Below are 17,344 nucleotides of genomic sequence, written 5' to 3'. Positions count from 1 at the left end.
CGTACCATAATCTTTTATTGAAGACATACAGGCTCTGTAAGAAAAGAAATGTGTAACAAGACATGTGTGTCCTTCATTACACCACTCAGTTTGTTTTGTTAATCACATTGAATTCACCAACATTCACTGAAAAGTACGGCTTTAATGAACAGGAGGGCTGATTTAAGCCTGTAATGGTTTTCCCAAATCCCACAAAGGTTAAGACATGTAGATGTATTACATAAAAGTTATGTAAGATACACCAAGGCTAGAATCGATCTTTACAAAATAAAACATCAGACACTGACGGACAGCCGTTTGCACTTCCTGATTAAAAAATTATGTAATTATTTCCATACTAAAAAGTCTGTCGTCATGCACCAGGATTCCACTGGCCTGCTTTCCAAGCCTGCCTGAGATGTGTTGAGATTTGACAATGAGACACACAATCAAAGACCACCTTGACCTTTTTTCTTTTTCTTACCCAGAATTTCTTAAGTCAGGCCGCCATGTTTGTTAATTCCCTGATATTTCCGCCATTTCAGAATTCCCAGTTTGAACAGATTTACAAGTGACAAGTATAAGGTGGATTCCTTCTCCACGAATAAATAAATGGTCAAATGAATGTTCACTATATCAATTATAGACTTTAGTATATTAGAATTTTATTAAGAGTTATTTGTTATTTATTAAGCTCATCGTACGCTCCCACCACACGCTCACATTCGGATGCATATACAAGCCAACATGTTATATGATCGGCTTCATATTATCTAGTGCAAATAACCAGCAAAGCGTCAATATGAACTGAAGACAAACAGCCTCAAACTCCTGGCACTGTCTGCGGTCGGCTGACAGAGGGCCCTGCTTCACTCATTCTCCACGGAGTCCTTTTGGTCCAGTGTTTGAGGGGAGAATTCATAGTGAGGGCTCGTCATCCAACCTTCTCGTGTTTCGCTCTCTCTACCCGTCCCACGAAACAGCTCTTTAACTAGCCCCGGGGGAGGAGGGTGATGTAGAGTTTATCTCCCAGAAAACCGGTTGTGACATGTCTGTTCTCCCTCGCTCTTCTTCTTCACTTTATATTCCAACAGGAAATACTACTGCAGCCACTTTGGCACCGGCACCTATGGGAAAAATCACATGTAAGAATACTTGAATGCAGCATGGCGGCGCAAAACTCTCCCCTTCTTACGTACCTTCTTCAGTTGTTTAACGTTGCTTCCTCTGATTGAGGCAAGCAGCTGGTCCCTTGAGTTCTTACGACCACCTGAGCGGTCTCCATCCAGCGTAGGAGGTGGAGGAGGAGGTGGCCCACCCCCAGGAGGAGGAGGAGGTGGTGGTGGTGGAGCCGGACCCCCAGCTCCTCTTCTGGGAGTCAGCTTTGGCGAAGGCATGGGTGAAGGGGTGGGAGACGGTTTGGGGGAGGCCTTTGGCGAGCACCTCAGAGAGCCTCCACCTCCGGCCTTGGGCACCTCCAGCGTGTCCTTCTTCTCCCCGTTGGCCTGCGCCTGCTTCTGTTCCTGCAGACGCCTCTGCCTCTGTCTGTCCATGTTACGACTCAGTATGTTTGTTGTGGTCATCCTGGGTCCCGCCAACTCAAAATGGTAGCCCAGTTTGAGCAGGGTGGTGTTTTCTTTCAGGACCTTGATCATCTCCATCTCAGTCTTGCCTCCACAGATGTGGCGCTGGTTTTGAAAGCGGAGCTCGGTCAGTGTGGAGTTGCGCTGCAGCGCCTGGATGAGAGACAGGATGCCCTTGCCGGTGAGATGGTTGGAGTCGAGGTTGATGCTGGTGATCGTCTTGTTGCTGCGAAGCGTGCCAGCGATGGCGTAAGCTACGTGGTCGTCCGCGCGGCAGTTGGCCAGAGCAAACGCTTTGATGTGGGAGTTGTTGTGCAAAGCCTCTGCAAACTCGATGAGTGTTTTCGTCTTGATGACCTCTGAGTTGTTGACATTGAGCTCAGTGAGGGAGGGGTCGTTGCTTCTAACTTGCTGCATCAGCTCATCGAACATGCTCGAGTCTTCGTCCTCCTCGTCTTCCTCTTTCTTCTTGCTGTTTGGGCTGTTTTTGGCCACACAGTTACCAAGCTTCTGGGTTTCCTCAACTTTTCTAACTTTACCTTTACTGTCCTCTTTTTCCTTTTTCTCCTCGGCTTTCTTCTCACTGCTAATCTTATCTTTCTCTTTCACGTGGTCACTGTGGTTAACCAGCTCTTCTCTGTCTGTTCTTTTTTCTGCCTTGTCACATTTCTCCTGCACCTCACCCTTCTCAGACAGTTGTCGCTCAACTTTGACATCAGCTTTGTTTTTGTCTTCAACTTTCTTCTCCTCTGTTTTGGGATTCTTCTCTTGTGATTTACTCTCTTGAGCCTGGCTTTCTGGTGCTTTGCTCTTCTTCTCAATCATCTTAGAGACAAGCCCTTGTGTCCTGATACCCTCTGACTTTCTGTCCTTTTCCTTTCCTGCATCCTTATCGCTTTTTTCTCGCAGCTTTGAGATAATGTCTTTGGTTTTGCTGTCGTCTCTTCTCCTGCAGTCTTCTTTCTTTTCCTTCTCTTTGCTGTCACCCTTTTTTTCCTGTAACTTGGAGATCATATCCTTTGTTTTGCTACCTGTGCTCTCCCTGTTTTCTCTTCTGTCTCTTAACTTATTGTCCTCATATTTCTCTTTTTCGCTGGTCTCCTCCTTCACTTCAGTCTCTCGGTTTTCCTGCTTCCTGTTTCTACTCGAACGCCAACTTTGCTCCTCTGTCAAACTTTCAGGCCCTTTGCTGTTCCTATCTCCTACTTTGATGTCTCTTTCACTGGAGACACTTGCTTGTTTTGGCAATCCTACTTTTGCGTCATCGTTCCCCTCCTGGCTGAGGCCCATCTTCCTCAGGTATTCCTGCTTCCGGCTCTCTTTCTTCAGTTCACCCTGCGTAAGGAAAAATATGTAAGTAAAGCACTTGAATACATGAATATGACAGTACCAAAAACCAAACAATTATAATCAAACGTCAGTGTGGTGGAGTATGTCAAAGGATGTGGTGCCCAAAACCTAAATAAATACAGCAGATAAAGAACAATGCTGTAATATCACATTTTTTAAAAGACTGGAGTTTGACATCCTTACAGTCTCATCATTCAAAATTTGTATTGGATAAACGGTGCAGAACTTCTTTTTCCAAACACACACTATATACTGCATGACATACACAGCATGTATGACGCCTAATTGTGTTAATACTTGTGCAAATACTGTATTTCTTCACTATAAAACAGCTCCTCATCCAACTGCTCATTGTAAACACACCCACTCTCTCTGACACAATATGGCATGTGTGTTTACAGTCAGCTAAAGGACAAGGAATCATTTTTTATAGCGCAGGGATACATTTGCGGTGAGTAGCTTGCTAAGTGTTTGATTTGTGAGCCTCCGTCTGTTTTGCTGTGTGAGCCTGTGGCCCTGGCAGATGTATCCTTAAAAGGCAGTGAGCATAGGAGCAATCAACCAAGGAATTCCATCAGGCCGGGATTAAGAAGCCCCGCAGGGCCGCCGCTCCATCGACTGGAGTGACTCGCTTTTAAACACACAAGCTGCTAGAAACCCTGCTCCCTGACTCACCGGCTATCGGTTTCTGTTGACAACAAAAACATTTATAACGAGTCGCGAGGATTAATAGAAATGTCTCTGGATGTTACTGAGAGGCTGTTTCTCTGCCAGTGAGATGATGGCTAAAGATGTGGGATGGATGCAAGCAAGCCTCAGAGGGGAAAGTAATGTTTTTCCTGGCACAGAAGCCCACTCTGGGGACCCGCTATTTTTTGAGCTGACGGCCTCGGGGTGCATGAGGTCCAGCTGCTTCAAGCAAAATGAAAAATAGCACATGGAAGCTATCATTAGAATACCTTGGGACAGTGGATATTATGTAATGCTGTCATCTGTCAGTCATACATTCAATTTAAAGTCAACCACCTGTTGGTTATTTCTTCAAATCTGATTGAAGGAGCTCAAATATAAAGTAAAGACCGTCTTAAAAACATGCAGATCATACTTAAAGTTTCCTCACTAACCTCAAATGACTGTTCCCTCTGACTGAGCCTCCCTTTGGTTTCACTTCGAGTTGTCGCATCCCGGACGTTGTTGCTCACAGGCGGCTGCGCAGCTTGGCTCTCCCCTTGGGCGATGATCTTCCCGTCCTCTGGGTTGAGGTCTGGCACTTTCATAATGTCCTTCTCCAGCTCCTCCACCTCTTCGGGGGAGAGGGTGGACAGCAGGTTGTCCAGGTCCGGGTCCTCGCTGACCTGGCGACCCGTGCGGGTCAGGCCTCTCACCTTTCGCCTGGACATGACTACCTAAGATTTGCTTCGCCCGTGTAGAAGAACAGAGAGAGTTGGTTTCTTTGGAGGTGGTAGTGGTGTTAGTGAGTAAATTCCTTTTATTTTAAATCAGATTACTGTGTAGTTTCTCTCCTGTGGTGAGAAGATGAGTATTCCGATGTGCCGAAGCTGATGTCCTGCCGTCCTGTCACCGCTTACCAAAAAGCTACCAGAGACATCAATCCTGGCGCAAAGAGGCTGGACTCGCAGTCTTGCAGTGAAGGGTACCAGTGACGAACTGCAAGAGGCTCTCATCATCAAAGTGGACTGTGAGGCTGGGACATTCTTCAAAATCCTGTGAAAGCGCATGTCCATATTTAGTTCAGGGTACACACTCCTTTAAAGGTAATGGGAAGGGCTGAAGTTTACAGAGATGCCAGAGCAGACTTTCACAGACTTCCTATTACACAATCTGTGTTTGTGCATGAAACCAGGTCCTGATTGTTTATTTAGTAGTTACACAGTGAGAAAGGTCAGTGTTTAAAAAAAAAAAAAAATCATATTCCCAACATTTTGGGGAAAAACACTTATCAGTAAAAAAAAAAAAAAAATTGTTTTATTTATTAAAAGCACACTGTAAAATTAGTGGGACAGTGATTTTTATTTGGGGTGAGGGGGGACAGTTTTTTAATTTAAAGAATAAATAAATGTTCAAAGTGAAATAACGTTTAGAAGCCAGTGTGCAGTAAGAAATGATATCCACTGTTTATGAAATTTAGAGACAAAAATCATGCCTACGAAGATGTTTTGAATAAAAAAAAAAACAGTTGGTTTGATTTTAGGAGAATATACATGAAACAAAGGGTGAGGACTAAAAGTTATTGTATTTTGACATTGAGATTTTGTTTATGATATTTTTGGTGTCAAATAAGTTGTGCTTTGTATAAAGAGTGTGTGCAAAAAGCTGCAGCTTCAATCTACATTTTTTTTGGTCTTGAGGAAAAAGCTCTCTGCAATGTTGCATTTGTTTTCTACTATACTGATGTGGTTGTTTTTATCCCAAATAGTATGTGTAATTATTTACAGTAAAAAAAAGTTACCTTTTAAGGAACATTTTTATATTACAATAAAGGTCAGGTTTAAAATGAGAAACGTACAGACAATAAAAGGTTTCTAAAAACTATCATAAACCTATATTTACTGTAAAGACAATAATAATGTATACAAATCTAAGGTGTACGTTGTCCTTATAACTGCAGTATAAAGTGAAATGTAAATGTAATATACATTACGTCACGGCGACGCCCATTGACAAAGTTGAACGAATGTCTCAATATATCATCAACTACATGTTTAGGTTATTGTGACCCGACTTTATGTTCATGTAATCAACCAGCTCCACGTAGAATGTGAAAGTATGAAGTGTCATTTCCAGTGGCCAACAGGGGGCGCTGTGACTATGAGTGAATATTACCACACAGGGGTCTTCAGGGCGGGGCTGTTATAAAAAGTAACGCAAAGTGCCGTGATGACCTTGTGTTACCTGTGCAGGTGTGTTTTAAAGCTGAATATCACGTTTTATATTTGTACACTGAGAGCTCATCACACTCCTGGTTTTATACACCTTAGTTTGAACTGTGACTTCTGGTGCTGACTCGTCATTTAACCCATAATCCACCTGAAAATCTACCTGCAGCGTTACAGGAAGGATTTGAACTGACTTCCCGTGTTCCTTTACATCCCGTGCTCTTAATTTGGAAAAAACAATGTTTGTACCTGATTTGCCCCTTTTATTGTTTCATTAATGTTGCAGTTGTGTAAATATATTTCTGTGACACACTAATCCCTTGGAAAATGGAGGACAAGCTGTTTTCTATCTGATTTTATCTGTTTGCTGAGAAAACATCTATTACTACTTAAAGTACTTACTTAAAGTAATGTAGCAACAAAGTAACAAAACATTGGTACTTGCGTACCGTGCTACAAACAGATCGGGTCCAGTCTACATCCAGGACATGGTCCAACCCGACATCCCAGCCCGCTCCCTCCGCTCTGCTTCTACCGATCGGCTTGTTGCTCCCTCACTGAGCTAAACACTACAAAATCACGACTGTTTGCTGTCCTGGCTCCTAAATGGTGGAATGAGCTCCCCACCGACATCAGGACAGCAGAAACTCTGTACATCTTCCACCGCAAACTAAAAACACACCTCTTCAGACTTTACCTTGAATAGTAGAACTTTAGTAGCACTTAAAATGGCACTTACTGATAGAACTTTGTAGTTTGGCTTTCTTGAAGAAATTGTATTTTCTTGATTCTTGTTGTTCTGGGTTTTGTACCCTCATGGTTGAAATGCACTTATTGTAAGCCGCTTTGGATAAAAGCATCAGCTAAATGAAATGTCATGTTACGTTACGGAAAAGTCACTAATATAGCATGTCGTCCAAAATATAATTAAAAAGTCATAAAAGCGACTAAATTCAAAATGGTGGACTTCCTGTCGAGTTGACGTCACGGTGCAATGTAACTTTTTTGTGCGTCGAGGTGTGATACACGTGTCCACCGGATTTGGTGAATTTAGGTAAATGTGGCCGCCGGGGCATCTCTGTAGGGGGCGCTCTCGAGCCGTTTGGCCGCGCCCACTCGCGACTCCACCAGAATACGACATTTTTTCGCCGGGAGACAAATGCGTATCCACTTTCATGAGTTTTTGAATATGATAAAGCCTCCAAAAAGGCAAATCACTTTACGTGAGAATAAGAACGTCGAACGAGTAAGAACATTTTTACGAGAAACAATAGGGCTTTCGCACCGATGCTCGGGCCCTAAATATGTTAACAAAAGTTAAGCGTCTGGTGATGCTATTTGATGACAGTGAAATTAATTCATTCTGACAAACATCTGAACACATTTAACTTTGCTTGGAGGTTAATACGGACATCTAGTGGCTACTCTCATGTAAACAAACCGTTTTCTCATTATGTACAGTTGGATTTCATAAAAACAAAGCTCTTTAAACATAAAAGACACAGCAGACAATTGCAATTTACATTCCAAAGTTAAATTTTATGTTAATAGAAATAAAAATGTTTCACTTACTTTATATTACAATGTCATACCATCCATATGACAACAGACAACAAGCCATATCCGGACACGTTATTTTGCCAAACTGATGTCAGTTTCATTAAAACACACTCATGGAGTTGGTTTAGAAGCACAAATAAACGGAAACATCATCGTTATGTCAAACTACATATGAAAGCATCTTACGAAGAAAATCCCAGCGTTCTCCTTGTGCTTTACAAAGGCTCAACAAATCTGTACATGTGGACGTCGCCGTCGGAGTGAATCATTTACGCTGTAAACTAGCGGTTCTCATCTGACATTACACAGCAGTAAGTCTCAGGCCTATGCTTCTCTGATCAACAGTGTCAATATGCACCTTAATTTCACATACAATTTGAGTTGTTCGATGCACCTGAATAAAGACGATCCGGGAATCACCCGTTAGAGGAGGCGGACAGCGCACGCTTGACCCATCGTGTTCCACCGTTCATACAGGTAACAGGCCCTGACCTCTCTGGAGCCCCAATCTGTCGGTGAACAGTTCAAAGAATCGTTTGACATTTCCGGAAGTCAACCCATCTGCTTTCTAGTTGAGTTGAGGATAGATTAGAAGACGGATAGGCGGCCAGTTATTTTAGTGTCGATACTAGATAACCAGTTTTTAAGTTTTGGCGGGAATCGCAAAAGAAGAATAGCTGGGGTTCGGGATGAAGGATAGGTTGAGGTTAAAGTTCGGGGGGAAACAGACTTTACAACGCCCAGAATCTACTCCCAAGCTCTGTACGAGGGCAGAAAACTCCACCTATCATCTCCTCTGCAGCTCATTCGTCATTATGTCTTGCGGGGTTTCCCCTGTTTATTTGATGCCAGTCCAGGCTAACGGCCCGCTGGCCCCCACCGAAGTTTATCATACGAGTGGTAGAAAGGGCGCAAATGCCATCAGCAGTGACACCTGGTTCAATTGCTGGCCAGACCTTTATTACGTGTCATTTCCTGTCTGTCTGTACTGTCACTTTGTAATAAAAGACACAAATTCAACACAAATAATCAGAACAAAAAGTGGTAGAAAGTACTGCACTAAGGAGAATTTTGAATACTTGACTATTTCCATTTTGCACAACTGTATACTTGTGTACTTCTGTACGTCGGGGGAACTATTATTTTTACTCCACTACTTTTTGAGGTATCTTATTAGTTCCTTGCAGATTCCCATTATTCATACAAAATAATCAGCATATTCATTCTCATGTATACATTTGTGAGCGACCCAGCAGTACATGAGGCAGTTATAATTAGCTTCACCTTCATCAGCTGCTACATTTAAGTAACACATTCATGGAACAATAATTATAATTCAATAATATAAATTATTCCAACATAGAATATAGTGCATAATGACTACGTTTACATTTGGTACGTTTCACTGATAAAACTTTTGTGAGGACGACTTAAGTATTTCTACATGGTTGTATTGGTAGTTTTACTTGAGTAACTACCTTGAAGTACTTTTTCCTCCATTGTACAAGAATGGTGTCAATCTTCTCATTCAACTCTCAGCTGGAAAGCAAAAACGTGCCTCCAAAAATGTCAAACAAATTCTTCAAGGCGACGCGGTCAACAAAGCCTAGTTTTCCGGCAGTAGTCGTTTTTGGCTTTGCAGCTTAGTCCAGGAGGTGAGAACCCATTCACAGTAAAAGGTAACCTCAATAATAATAAATACTCAACGGAAAGATGCCAAAATGTCATATCTTAAGTTATAATAATACATCGTTTTAAAATAACTTGTTACAATATCAGAAAATATTTAGCTGAAGAACAGATTTACAAAATATGCATTTAAATAGTTAATCTCTTCTTTTTCATGGTTAGTCATTATAAGGCGGGACATTTTGTGTTCATCAAGCAGCATGGCCTGTAACTCCCCTGATCTGATATGTTACAAGAAATAAACACTTAACAAGAATTTCAGTGTGAAACATCCTACCAGGCATTATAGGGTTAATCTTAAAACTCGTCTATAATTCATTTAAAACAACAAAAGAAGCAGAAGAGGACAGGTAACTTTGACTGGGTAGCATGCTGACGTTGAGATGGTACATGAGAAGGGTGCCACTATTTAACTACCTTGAAGTAATTACTCGAGTCAGATACAAAAAAAAAAAAAAAAAAAGACGAGACAAAGCTCAAACTAACAGGTGACAAAAGGATTCTTATAAAGAACTGCGAGTACCATAAAATCCAGTAAGCCATCTGACACAAAAATGTCACCCTTGTGACATGCTTGCCTTATTTCCAGTTTTTTTTTTTTTTTTTTTTTTTTTACTTTAGATTCTATCACGAAGCAAAAGAAACAATACAGATATAAACACATCATGTTATCGTAACTGGAGAATGTGGATCAGTGACAGATATTACCTGGAATGTGGCCGTGGGCAGTTTTCAATTTATCCAGATCTAACAAAAGTGAGGAAGTAAAACATTTTTTTCCTTTAACAAATAAAGAGGGAGTGCCTCGTCTTTTTTTTTTTTTTTTTTGTAAATACCTTTTCATCCCTCTCCTGTACGGGTAAAGAGCCTCTGTTTTAGGTGACACCCTGCCGTTGAGGTGAGCGTGTCAGAGCAGCGTCGAGATGCAGATACCTCCTCACTTTAAGGGTCATGTGAAACCTGCAGCGAAACCCGCCCAGAGCGATCGGGCGTCCGGTTGCAGGACAGGAACTGATTTACGTTAGTACTGCGGAGAAGTAGGACAACGCTCTAAATAAACGACAACAACAACAACAAAAAAAACATCTTAAAGTGCCTACTGCTCTGTCACAGACAAACCACTGCTAGTCGAAGCTGTAGCGTTTATTTGAGTGTGCATGTGTGTTTTGTTTATTTGCGTGTGTTTGTGTGAGAGTGTTGCTGCCTTCTCCTTTTGAAACAGTCATTTCTCTCAGTTGCAGTTGTTTCCCGCTGAGTGTCCGTGAAGACGAGCCCGTCAGTGACCAGGATACTGAGGTGGAGAGTAAGGTGGTGGAGCTGAAAAATAAATAGGCAAAGTCAGAAAGCCGTCGGCTCTTCAGTACATTATCATTATGTTGAAAACAAGTGTTGACTTAAGATACAATTTTCTGGTCACAATATTGTTCTGGGTTTTTTTTTTGGTGAAAATTAAGGGGAGCTCAGAGCAGGAACACACAATATGCAAAAGATGTGGTTAAACAAACAAAATACTGACTGACTTTCAGTGTGGACAACTAACAATCTGCTGATGGCTCTGTGAAGGTGGACTTGGGACACGCTTCTACCAAATTTAATGGCACGAGTCGTCGAGACATTTCACTCAGAATCTTAAATGCCTTATCGTAGAGCGAGAGGAGCTGTTATCTGGTGGCGACGACTGTCTGTAAAAACAAGACGAGGTCAAAACCTAGGGAATGGCTGGACTGCTTATGAAACGCTAAAGCTTCTCATTTAAAATGAAGGCTTTTAATTTGAAACAGATACAGGAAGTCAAGGCGTTCAGTCCTTTTAGCAGGTGTTGAAATGTTGGTGCTACAAGAAACATCAGTTTCTGCAGTAATTGTCAGAATATCTTGTTGGCAGAATCAGAAACCAAACATCCTTATTCTTATACTCCAATAATGCTTTAAACGGAGCCACCTCTTTTCTGCACGTTAAGTAAAACAGCTTACCTTTTCTCGATGTTGATTTATGTGCAAATGTTTTTTTTTTTATTGTGACATACTAAAAGAGCTATTGATATTAATGATCAAGAAAAAGCATACATAACACCGTGGCCAGGAAACCTTTCAGCTCAGTTCAACACGGTGCTCTTACCCTGGCTGTATGCAGGATCCATCAGGTGTGGTGCGTAAGGTCCCGGCTGCATCATTGCGTAGTGTGGGGGCATGCCGGGATACTGGGGCGCCATTGGATAACCTGCATGTGGATAATCAGAGGGTCCGAGGGGTTTTCCATAAGCATCATACATGGGCTCCACTGGGTAGCTGGCCATGGGGATCTGCTGGACTGTGGGTCAAACACATAAAGACAGCTTTGAAAGGAAACTGTAACCTCATGGTCGTCTGCACAGACATGGATCTAAAGAGCGGAGGTCTGACCATCGTAAGGTGTCCTGCCCCTCTGCTGCCTTCTCTGGTAGAGGTAACAGCAGGAGCACATGAAGCAGCAGACCATGGTCGCAATGATGGCCACAAACAGGAGGATGGAGGAGGCGATGCCAGCTAACGTGGTGGGGCTGAGAGGAGAGAGAGAGAGAGAGAAGAAAAAAAAAAAGAAAGAACAAAGAGTGGAGGACTTGGGTTACAAAGCATTCCCTTTGTGACTTTGATCATGTACATGTTATTCCTCTCTCCATGTCCTGCTAATTGCGAGTGGATTAAAGTAGAGATGGCTGTAGCGCTTTTGATTCAGACACTGTTAACCAAAGACTGACCCTGATATCACAGCTCAGTAAAGGATGTCCGATCCCGCGTGTCTGCGTCCGCTCCCAGATTCCATCACCTCATAATCTCGGTGAAGCAACGAAGCCATCCATTTCATCTCAGCCTTGGCCGCCCACTGATCTGATCTCCCGGCGGGCTTAAATAAGCTGCAGGTTGTCGGCCCGCTGCTGGATAGTGATGGATGGTTTCTGGTGCTGTGGAGGAAAACCGCCGTGCAGCAGCCTCTCGTGCACAAGCTTGCTTAGTCCAGCATTATCACGATCCCTCACGGGGGACTGTGGCATTAAAACACCACTGAATGCACACAGAGCTGATGTGACAGAACCACTAATGAGAAGACATTACAGTCATTTAGCGGAGTGCAGCCACTGAAGTGTGGAAACAGGCCTGTGTACGAGTCGGTGGATGTCAGGCTTTTTGTAGAAGAAACAAAGGGTGTGGAAGAAATTTGTTGAAGAACAATATAATGCAAAATCACTTTCACGTATATGTTTAATGCCAGTATACTTTATTACCAATTAAATCGCTCTGTACACAAACAATTTATATACCCCATAATCTAAATACTATGGTGCGAATAACTTTTTAGTTCAATGCATGATTTTCATTTGTAATTCTATATATTACAACTTCTTTATCCCCTCACTTTATTAGTGATTATTTACAGCTCACGGTATCATTTACATATGGTGTATATGGTACCTTTAATATTTATTTTTCAATGCTTCATACAGTATACTGTAGATGCTCATAAAGCAGTATACTCCTCTAGTTTGTTAAAGTTAGTCGTCTTTACTTTTCCAGCTGTAAAAGATAAAGTATAAGTGTTAAAGATTTTGATTCAATTGGTTTATATATGGGTTCAATATGAACATTGTATAGCTACAATAAAAATAAAATCCTAGATCTATTGGGGTTAAATAAATGTATACACTTTCTTGAGACTATTCTACCGAGAAACTACAGTGATTATGTGAAACTTGTGAGAAGAGATAAGATGAAGGTCTACTTATTAATTGTTTTCACGCTTCTTTCCCTGCCTCTCACTTAAGTCACATGATCACATCGACCAAGAGAGGCAGCTAATAGCCCCTGAAAGGAGATCACGTTATTGCTTGATTCATCCAAACTAACAGTCAAACGAGAGAAGAAGGAAATACTCACATTAAACAAGCTGAAAGCAGATAATCCCTGGTATTTTTGCCTGATTATCAATTCAAACAATGCACCTATTTTCAAAATTGGAGCATATTCATTTTCTGGTAATCAACTAATTGTTTCAGCTCTCGTGAAATGCTAAATTAGGGACCCCGCTGCGTAGAAATAACGTGCATCGACATTTTCACCTTTAAGATATTTTTTAGAGTCTATTCTTACGTGTGGATTTATGTTTGTAGATGTGTGTTCTGTCTTGCAGAGAAGAGATTTTTGTAAAAAACAACAAAGGATCAGCCTGCTTTAAGCAGATGAAGGATATGCGATTCTGCAGCGACGGCCTTGAATCAGGAACACACACACACACGCGCGCACGCACACACACACACACACACACTGAGCTCTTGGTGTCAAGGAAAATGAATAAATAAGTCATTAAATTTGTACCCTGCTGCTGCATCTGCCCCCACCTGAACTGGAAGAGCATGCAGCGCTTCTGCTCCCTCTCTGTGATCATCTTGAAGGCGTCCAGGCAGCAGTAGCGACGGTGGCAGTTCCCACAGCAGAACGTGATGAGAGGGCAGTCGAAGCCGTTGTGCCAGGTGCCGTTTTTATCCACGTACCACAGACAGTCCTCGTTCCCGCTGACTGCAAAACAAGTGCAACACAAAGTGTGAGGCTGGGATGACGCAACACGATCCAAAAGTGAGACGAAAGAACCAAACAGCAGGCCCGAATTCAGTTTGTTCTCTGAAGTGTTTATTTTCCTTCTTGCCGTCTCTTATTGTTTGTTTTATCACCAGTGAGAGATGTCCTGACTGTTTACTCACAGACGCAGCTTTGTTCTGCCCTCAGGAAAAGAAAAAAAAAAACAGTTGTATTTCAAACGTTTGCTCGTGCTTTTTTAAAAAAAATTTATTCCACATTCAGTCACAATTCAACGTTTTCCCTGAGGTTGAAAACTGATTGGAGCTCGGGTACCCGGGAGATTAAAAAAAAAAATCTGTTCGACTGCAACTCGGGATCATTTCACTCAAATTATTTAATCTGACAGTTATTTTTTTCAATTCATTCACTGATTGTTTTGGTCTAAAAAAAAAAAAACATCAGAAAAAGGACAAGAAAACGCTTATTAAAATCTTGTAGCGCTCATAAAGATGTCAATGATTGTGTATTTTGTCTGCCCTGTTGTCCAAAAACCCTAAATGTTTAATACACCATGATATAAGATAAAGTAAAGCAGAAAATTGTCAAATTTAATGACCAGTAATTATCAAATATTTGGAATTTTTGGTTTAAAAACAAAAAAGAGACTGTAATTATTGCATATATCAGAATATGAATTCTATTTGCCACTGCAAAGGGAAATCTGCACACGTGATTATCCTTTGGAGATGAAGGTTCAACTGAGAAATACACACCGTCTTTCAATAGAATAAACATATTGTAAGCCGTTAAATTGACTGGAGGAGAGCACATATCATTATGTTCTCCACAACATATAATTTAAGGCCACACTAAATTGCACGCTGAAAGCCTTGCTGCTTTAAAGAGGCCTGGGAGAAAACTGACACATAATGTTAAGTGTGTCGGTCCGTACAATCTGAGTAAATGCTGAATGCAAAATAAAAGAGAACAGAGAGCTGCATTTACTTGTTGAACGTATTGAACTGATGGAAACTCCATTAGAGGCTTCAGTCGGGCCGAGACCGATATCGAACGGGCTCCTGAACCTATCGGGACTAAATGAAGTGCTGCCATATTCTGCACTGTGATATGAGCTTGAACTGATCTATGACCGTTTCCTATTAGTATTGTTTACCCTGCTTTGTTTAAGCTACCGTTTGTCACATTATTGTCAACCCTCCCAGCCTGTTGAGGAACAGGAACAACTCCGTAGTGACTCCTGCCCTCATGAAGGTTATAATGTTCTGCTTTTGAATTGTTTTACAAAAAAAAGGTGCCGATTCAACTTTCTGGTTATTCTGCCGGCCGCAGTTTGTGGTGCATTTAAAATGTGCTGCGTCATACTGGTAGGTTTGAATTATTTTGTCCACTCCTCCCCATTTATATCTATGTGGGTAGGCAAAATAATGGAAACATCTGCTGGTCTGGGTAATATATATATCGATATCACATTACTTGTAATGTGAAATTACATATCTTCTATCATAATATCATGATATGGCATTTTTGGTCTTTTTTTTCTGGTTTTAAAGGCGACATTACAGTAAATTGTTGTGATCTAACGCCCTTACCAGACTTCTCTTCTTGTTTTATCATTTGCCTTTACTCACTCATCCGATAAAAAAAATAAAAAATAATAATAATAATCTCATTGTATAAATATTTTATGAAAGCACCAATTGCATCCCAACAATATTGTCACAATATTGGACATATTGAGGTATTTGATCACAAATATAAATGATAATATATCGCCCAGCCCTACTTCTCTGTATAATAATAAAACATAAACATTACAACCTTCACAAAGGAAGGATCTAATGTAGGACCGCCAGGTTAACTTCAGCGAGGTGTACCTAATAAACTGGCAACCAAGTGTAAAACTCCCCATTTAAATTCAGACTTGTGTTGGCTGCTATCAGTCTAATAAGCAAGTTGCTCTGTAATGATGAAGGAATCTTTTACAAACAAAGTCGGGGCTGGAAAATCAATTAAACACAATATCATTTTATATCCGCATCGAATTACTTTGATAACTTATGTATTGTGTTATTATCGGGCTGTCGGACAACCTGCGCGTGAATAAAAGTTGGTTTAATAATTGCCCGCATAAAGCGTGAAGTATATAAATAAACGACTCGCTGTTTGGAGAATAAAGATTTGTTTCTGGAAAGCCAGCAGCTAACTGTTAGGCTAATGCTAATTTGAGCTAATTCTTTAAATTCACTTCTAATTAAGTAAATAAAACAACTCGATTTAAAGAAATGCTCAAACGTGAGAAGGACTGGTTCACAGGAGACTCCGCTAATGGCTGCCAAATGAGGCCGGGCAATAAACAGTTAGTTTACAGTTATCCAGGCCTGAAGAAATAAACACAAAGCAGCGTGAGATCGTGTTGTCTTGCAGGGAGGGGGGACAGTGGGGGGACAGACACAGTCCAAGTTTAGTGGTCCGCTGTTATTAAACAAAAATATATAACGGACATGAAGGTCGTGGCGGTGGTGGGGGGGGGGGGGAAAACACCGCCTGTGGGATCTACCGGTAAACCGTTTACCGTCCATTAGGCGGCGCGGCCTGGACGGAGAAGCCCGTGATCTTACCCGGAGACGTGCAGAGGACGACGGCGAGCAGCGCCAAAGTCAGCGAGGCGAGGGACATGTTGCCCGTCGGAAAGACCATCCCCATCCTTAGGAACGAGAGCCGAGCGACCGGTGGTTCACGGAGCAGGTGTTTTCATCGGTGGAAACGAACAGAAAACAGCCGGACTAACGGTCCCTTTCCGGCATTATCCCGGTTTGCGAACGGACACCGGACACGGGACGCTGTTTAACGGTCGGTGGGTTTATCCGTCGAAATGACACATCGCGGCTGTGACGCCGTTCAACCGGGACGAAGAGGATGCTGCGTTCCCGTACTTCCCGAAACGTCGGAATTAATCGCTATCGGTGCACTAGCGACAATTCCGGAGCGTAAAAACCCAGACTGTTGAAGGATTCAGGTAAGATTATTTTTGTTTGTCTGTGTTAAAAAAAAAAAAAAAAAAAAAAAAAGAACCGCGTAAAGTACTGAAACACTCAAAAAATAAAATGTCTTGCATGTAAAATTTTACGAAAGTATTCAGAATAAAATAAAATTACTAAAAGTAGTCATCGGGCACAGTGGCCCATTTCATTAAATCACAATGTATATTGCAGGATTATAGCTACTGATGCATCAGTGTTTACAAAATGGTTGAAATACTTCGTATATATCTGGGTAGTTTGTGAAAAAAAAGGGTGTTTTACGAGCAGCGTAAATGCATCTCCCACTCCCGCCCCGCCCTTATAGAGAAAGAGAGACAAGTGACAAGTCTGGATTTTAATCTGGCACCTGGAAGAAACAAACAAAAACAACCCCGTCATAATGTGAGCAGAAAGTGTAAGAGCATGGCCATATCATAAATCTGAAATATATATAATTCGTAAGGGATAAAAAAAAAAATAAACCGAGTAATTGGGTCATATTAGCCCGCTTTTTTTGGTGTGACTGACATAAATATAAACTCAAACACACTCTGAGCTGGATTTAAGGTTATATAAATGCATATTGAAAATCGAATTTTAACGTGTTTTTTTTTTAATGTATTTACATGCCTCCATAAAGCCCTTTGAATTGCCTTGTGTCTGAATGGTGCTATAAAAATAAACTTGCCTTGCCA

At 41.5% G+C, this 17,344-nt stretch overlaps 2 protein-coding genes across 3 annotated transcripts; both read right to left on the bottom strand.

Annotated features, from left to right (window-relative positions):
* Positions 1-7: 7 nt before the first annotated feature.
* On the bottom strand, positions 8-4,624 carry lmod1b (leiomodin 1b (smooth muscle)). 2 transcript variants are annotated; one of them, XM_069690985.1, is made up of 3 exons: positions 4,037-4,624; positions 1,179-2,897; positions 8-1,106 (listed from the first exon to the last, which is right to left on the bottom strand). In XM_069690985.1, exons 1-3 carry the CDS (start codon positions 4,310-4,312, stop codon positions 1,080-1,082), a joined length of 2,022 nt encoding a protein of 673 aa, XP_069547086.1. In that variant the 5' UTR covers positions 4,313-4,624; the 3' UTR covers positions 8-1,079. The 2 variants fall into 2 exon arrangements, with proteins under 2 accessions (XP_069547086.1, XP_069547085.1); XM_069690984.1 differs by lacking the exon at positions 8-1,106 and having other exon boundaries at positions 1,118-2,897; positions 4,037-4,328; positions 4,421-4,624.
* A 2,703-nt stretch (positions 4,625-7,327) lies between these two features.
* shisa4 (shisa family member 4) lies at positions 7,328-16,554 on the bottom strand. Its single transcript, XM_069690983.1, has 5 exons — positions 16,248-16,554; positions 13,431-13,608; positions 11,461-11,597; positions 11,177-11,368; positions 7,328-10,375 (listed from the first exon to the last, which is right to left on the bottom strand). Exons 1-5 carry the CDS (start codon positions 16,330-16,332, stop codon positions 10,335-10,337), a joined length of 633 nt encoding a protein of 210 aa, XP_069547084.1. The 5' UTR covers positions 16,333-16,554; the 3' UTR covers positions 7,328-10,334.
* Positions 16,555-17,344: the final 790 nt, after the last annotated feature.

Source organism: Brachyistius frenatus, unplaced genomic scaffold (assembly GCF_029030835.1).
Source record: "Brachyistius frenatus isolate BFR_SWC_R1_liver_20210118 unplaced genomic scaffold, ASM2903083v1 Contig_10, whole genome shotgun sequence".
NCBI lineage: Eukaryota > Metazoa > Chordata > Actinopteri > Embiotocidae > Brachyistius > Brachyistius frenatus.
This window is presented reverse-complemented; position numbering and strand designations above follow the sequence as displayed.

What these genes read in the sequence shown, in the direction of transcription:
- lmod1b (XM_069690984.1), bottom strand. Translation starts at nt 4,312, where the DNA reads ATGTCCAGGCGAAAGGTGAGAGGCCTGACCCGCACGGGTCGCCAGGTC. An exon ending in AGAGGGAACAGTCATTTGAG is followed by an intron (nt 2,898 to 4,036) that starts GTTAGTGAGGAA and finishes TTCCTTACGCAG; the next exon opens with GGTGAACTGAAGAAAGAGAG.
- shisa4 (XM_069690983.1), bottom strand. Translation starts at nt 16,332, where the DNA reads ATGGGGATGGTCTTTCCGACGGGCAACATGTCCCTCGCCTCGCTGACT. An exon ending in GGGCAGGACACCTTACGATG is followed by an intron (nt 11,369 to 11,460) that starts GTCAGACCTCCG and finishes TTTGACCCACAG; the next exon opens with TCCAGCAGATCCCCATGGCC. An exon ending in GGATCCTGCATACAGCCAGG is followed by an intron (nt 10,376 to 11,176) that starts GTAAGAGCACCG and finishes TTTATTTTTCAG; the next exon opens with CTCCACCACCTTACTCTCCA.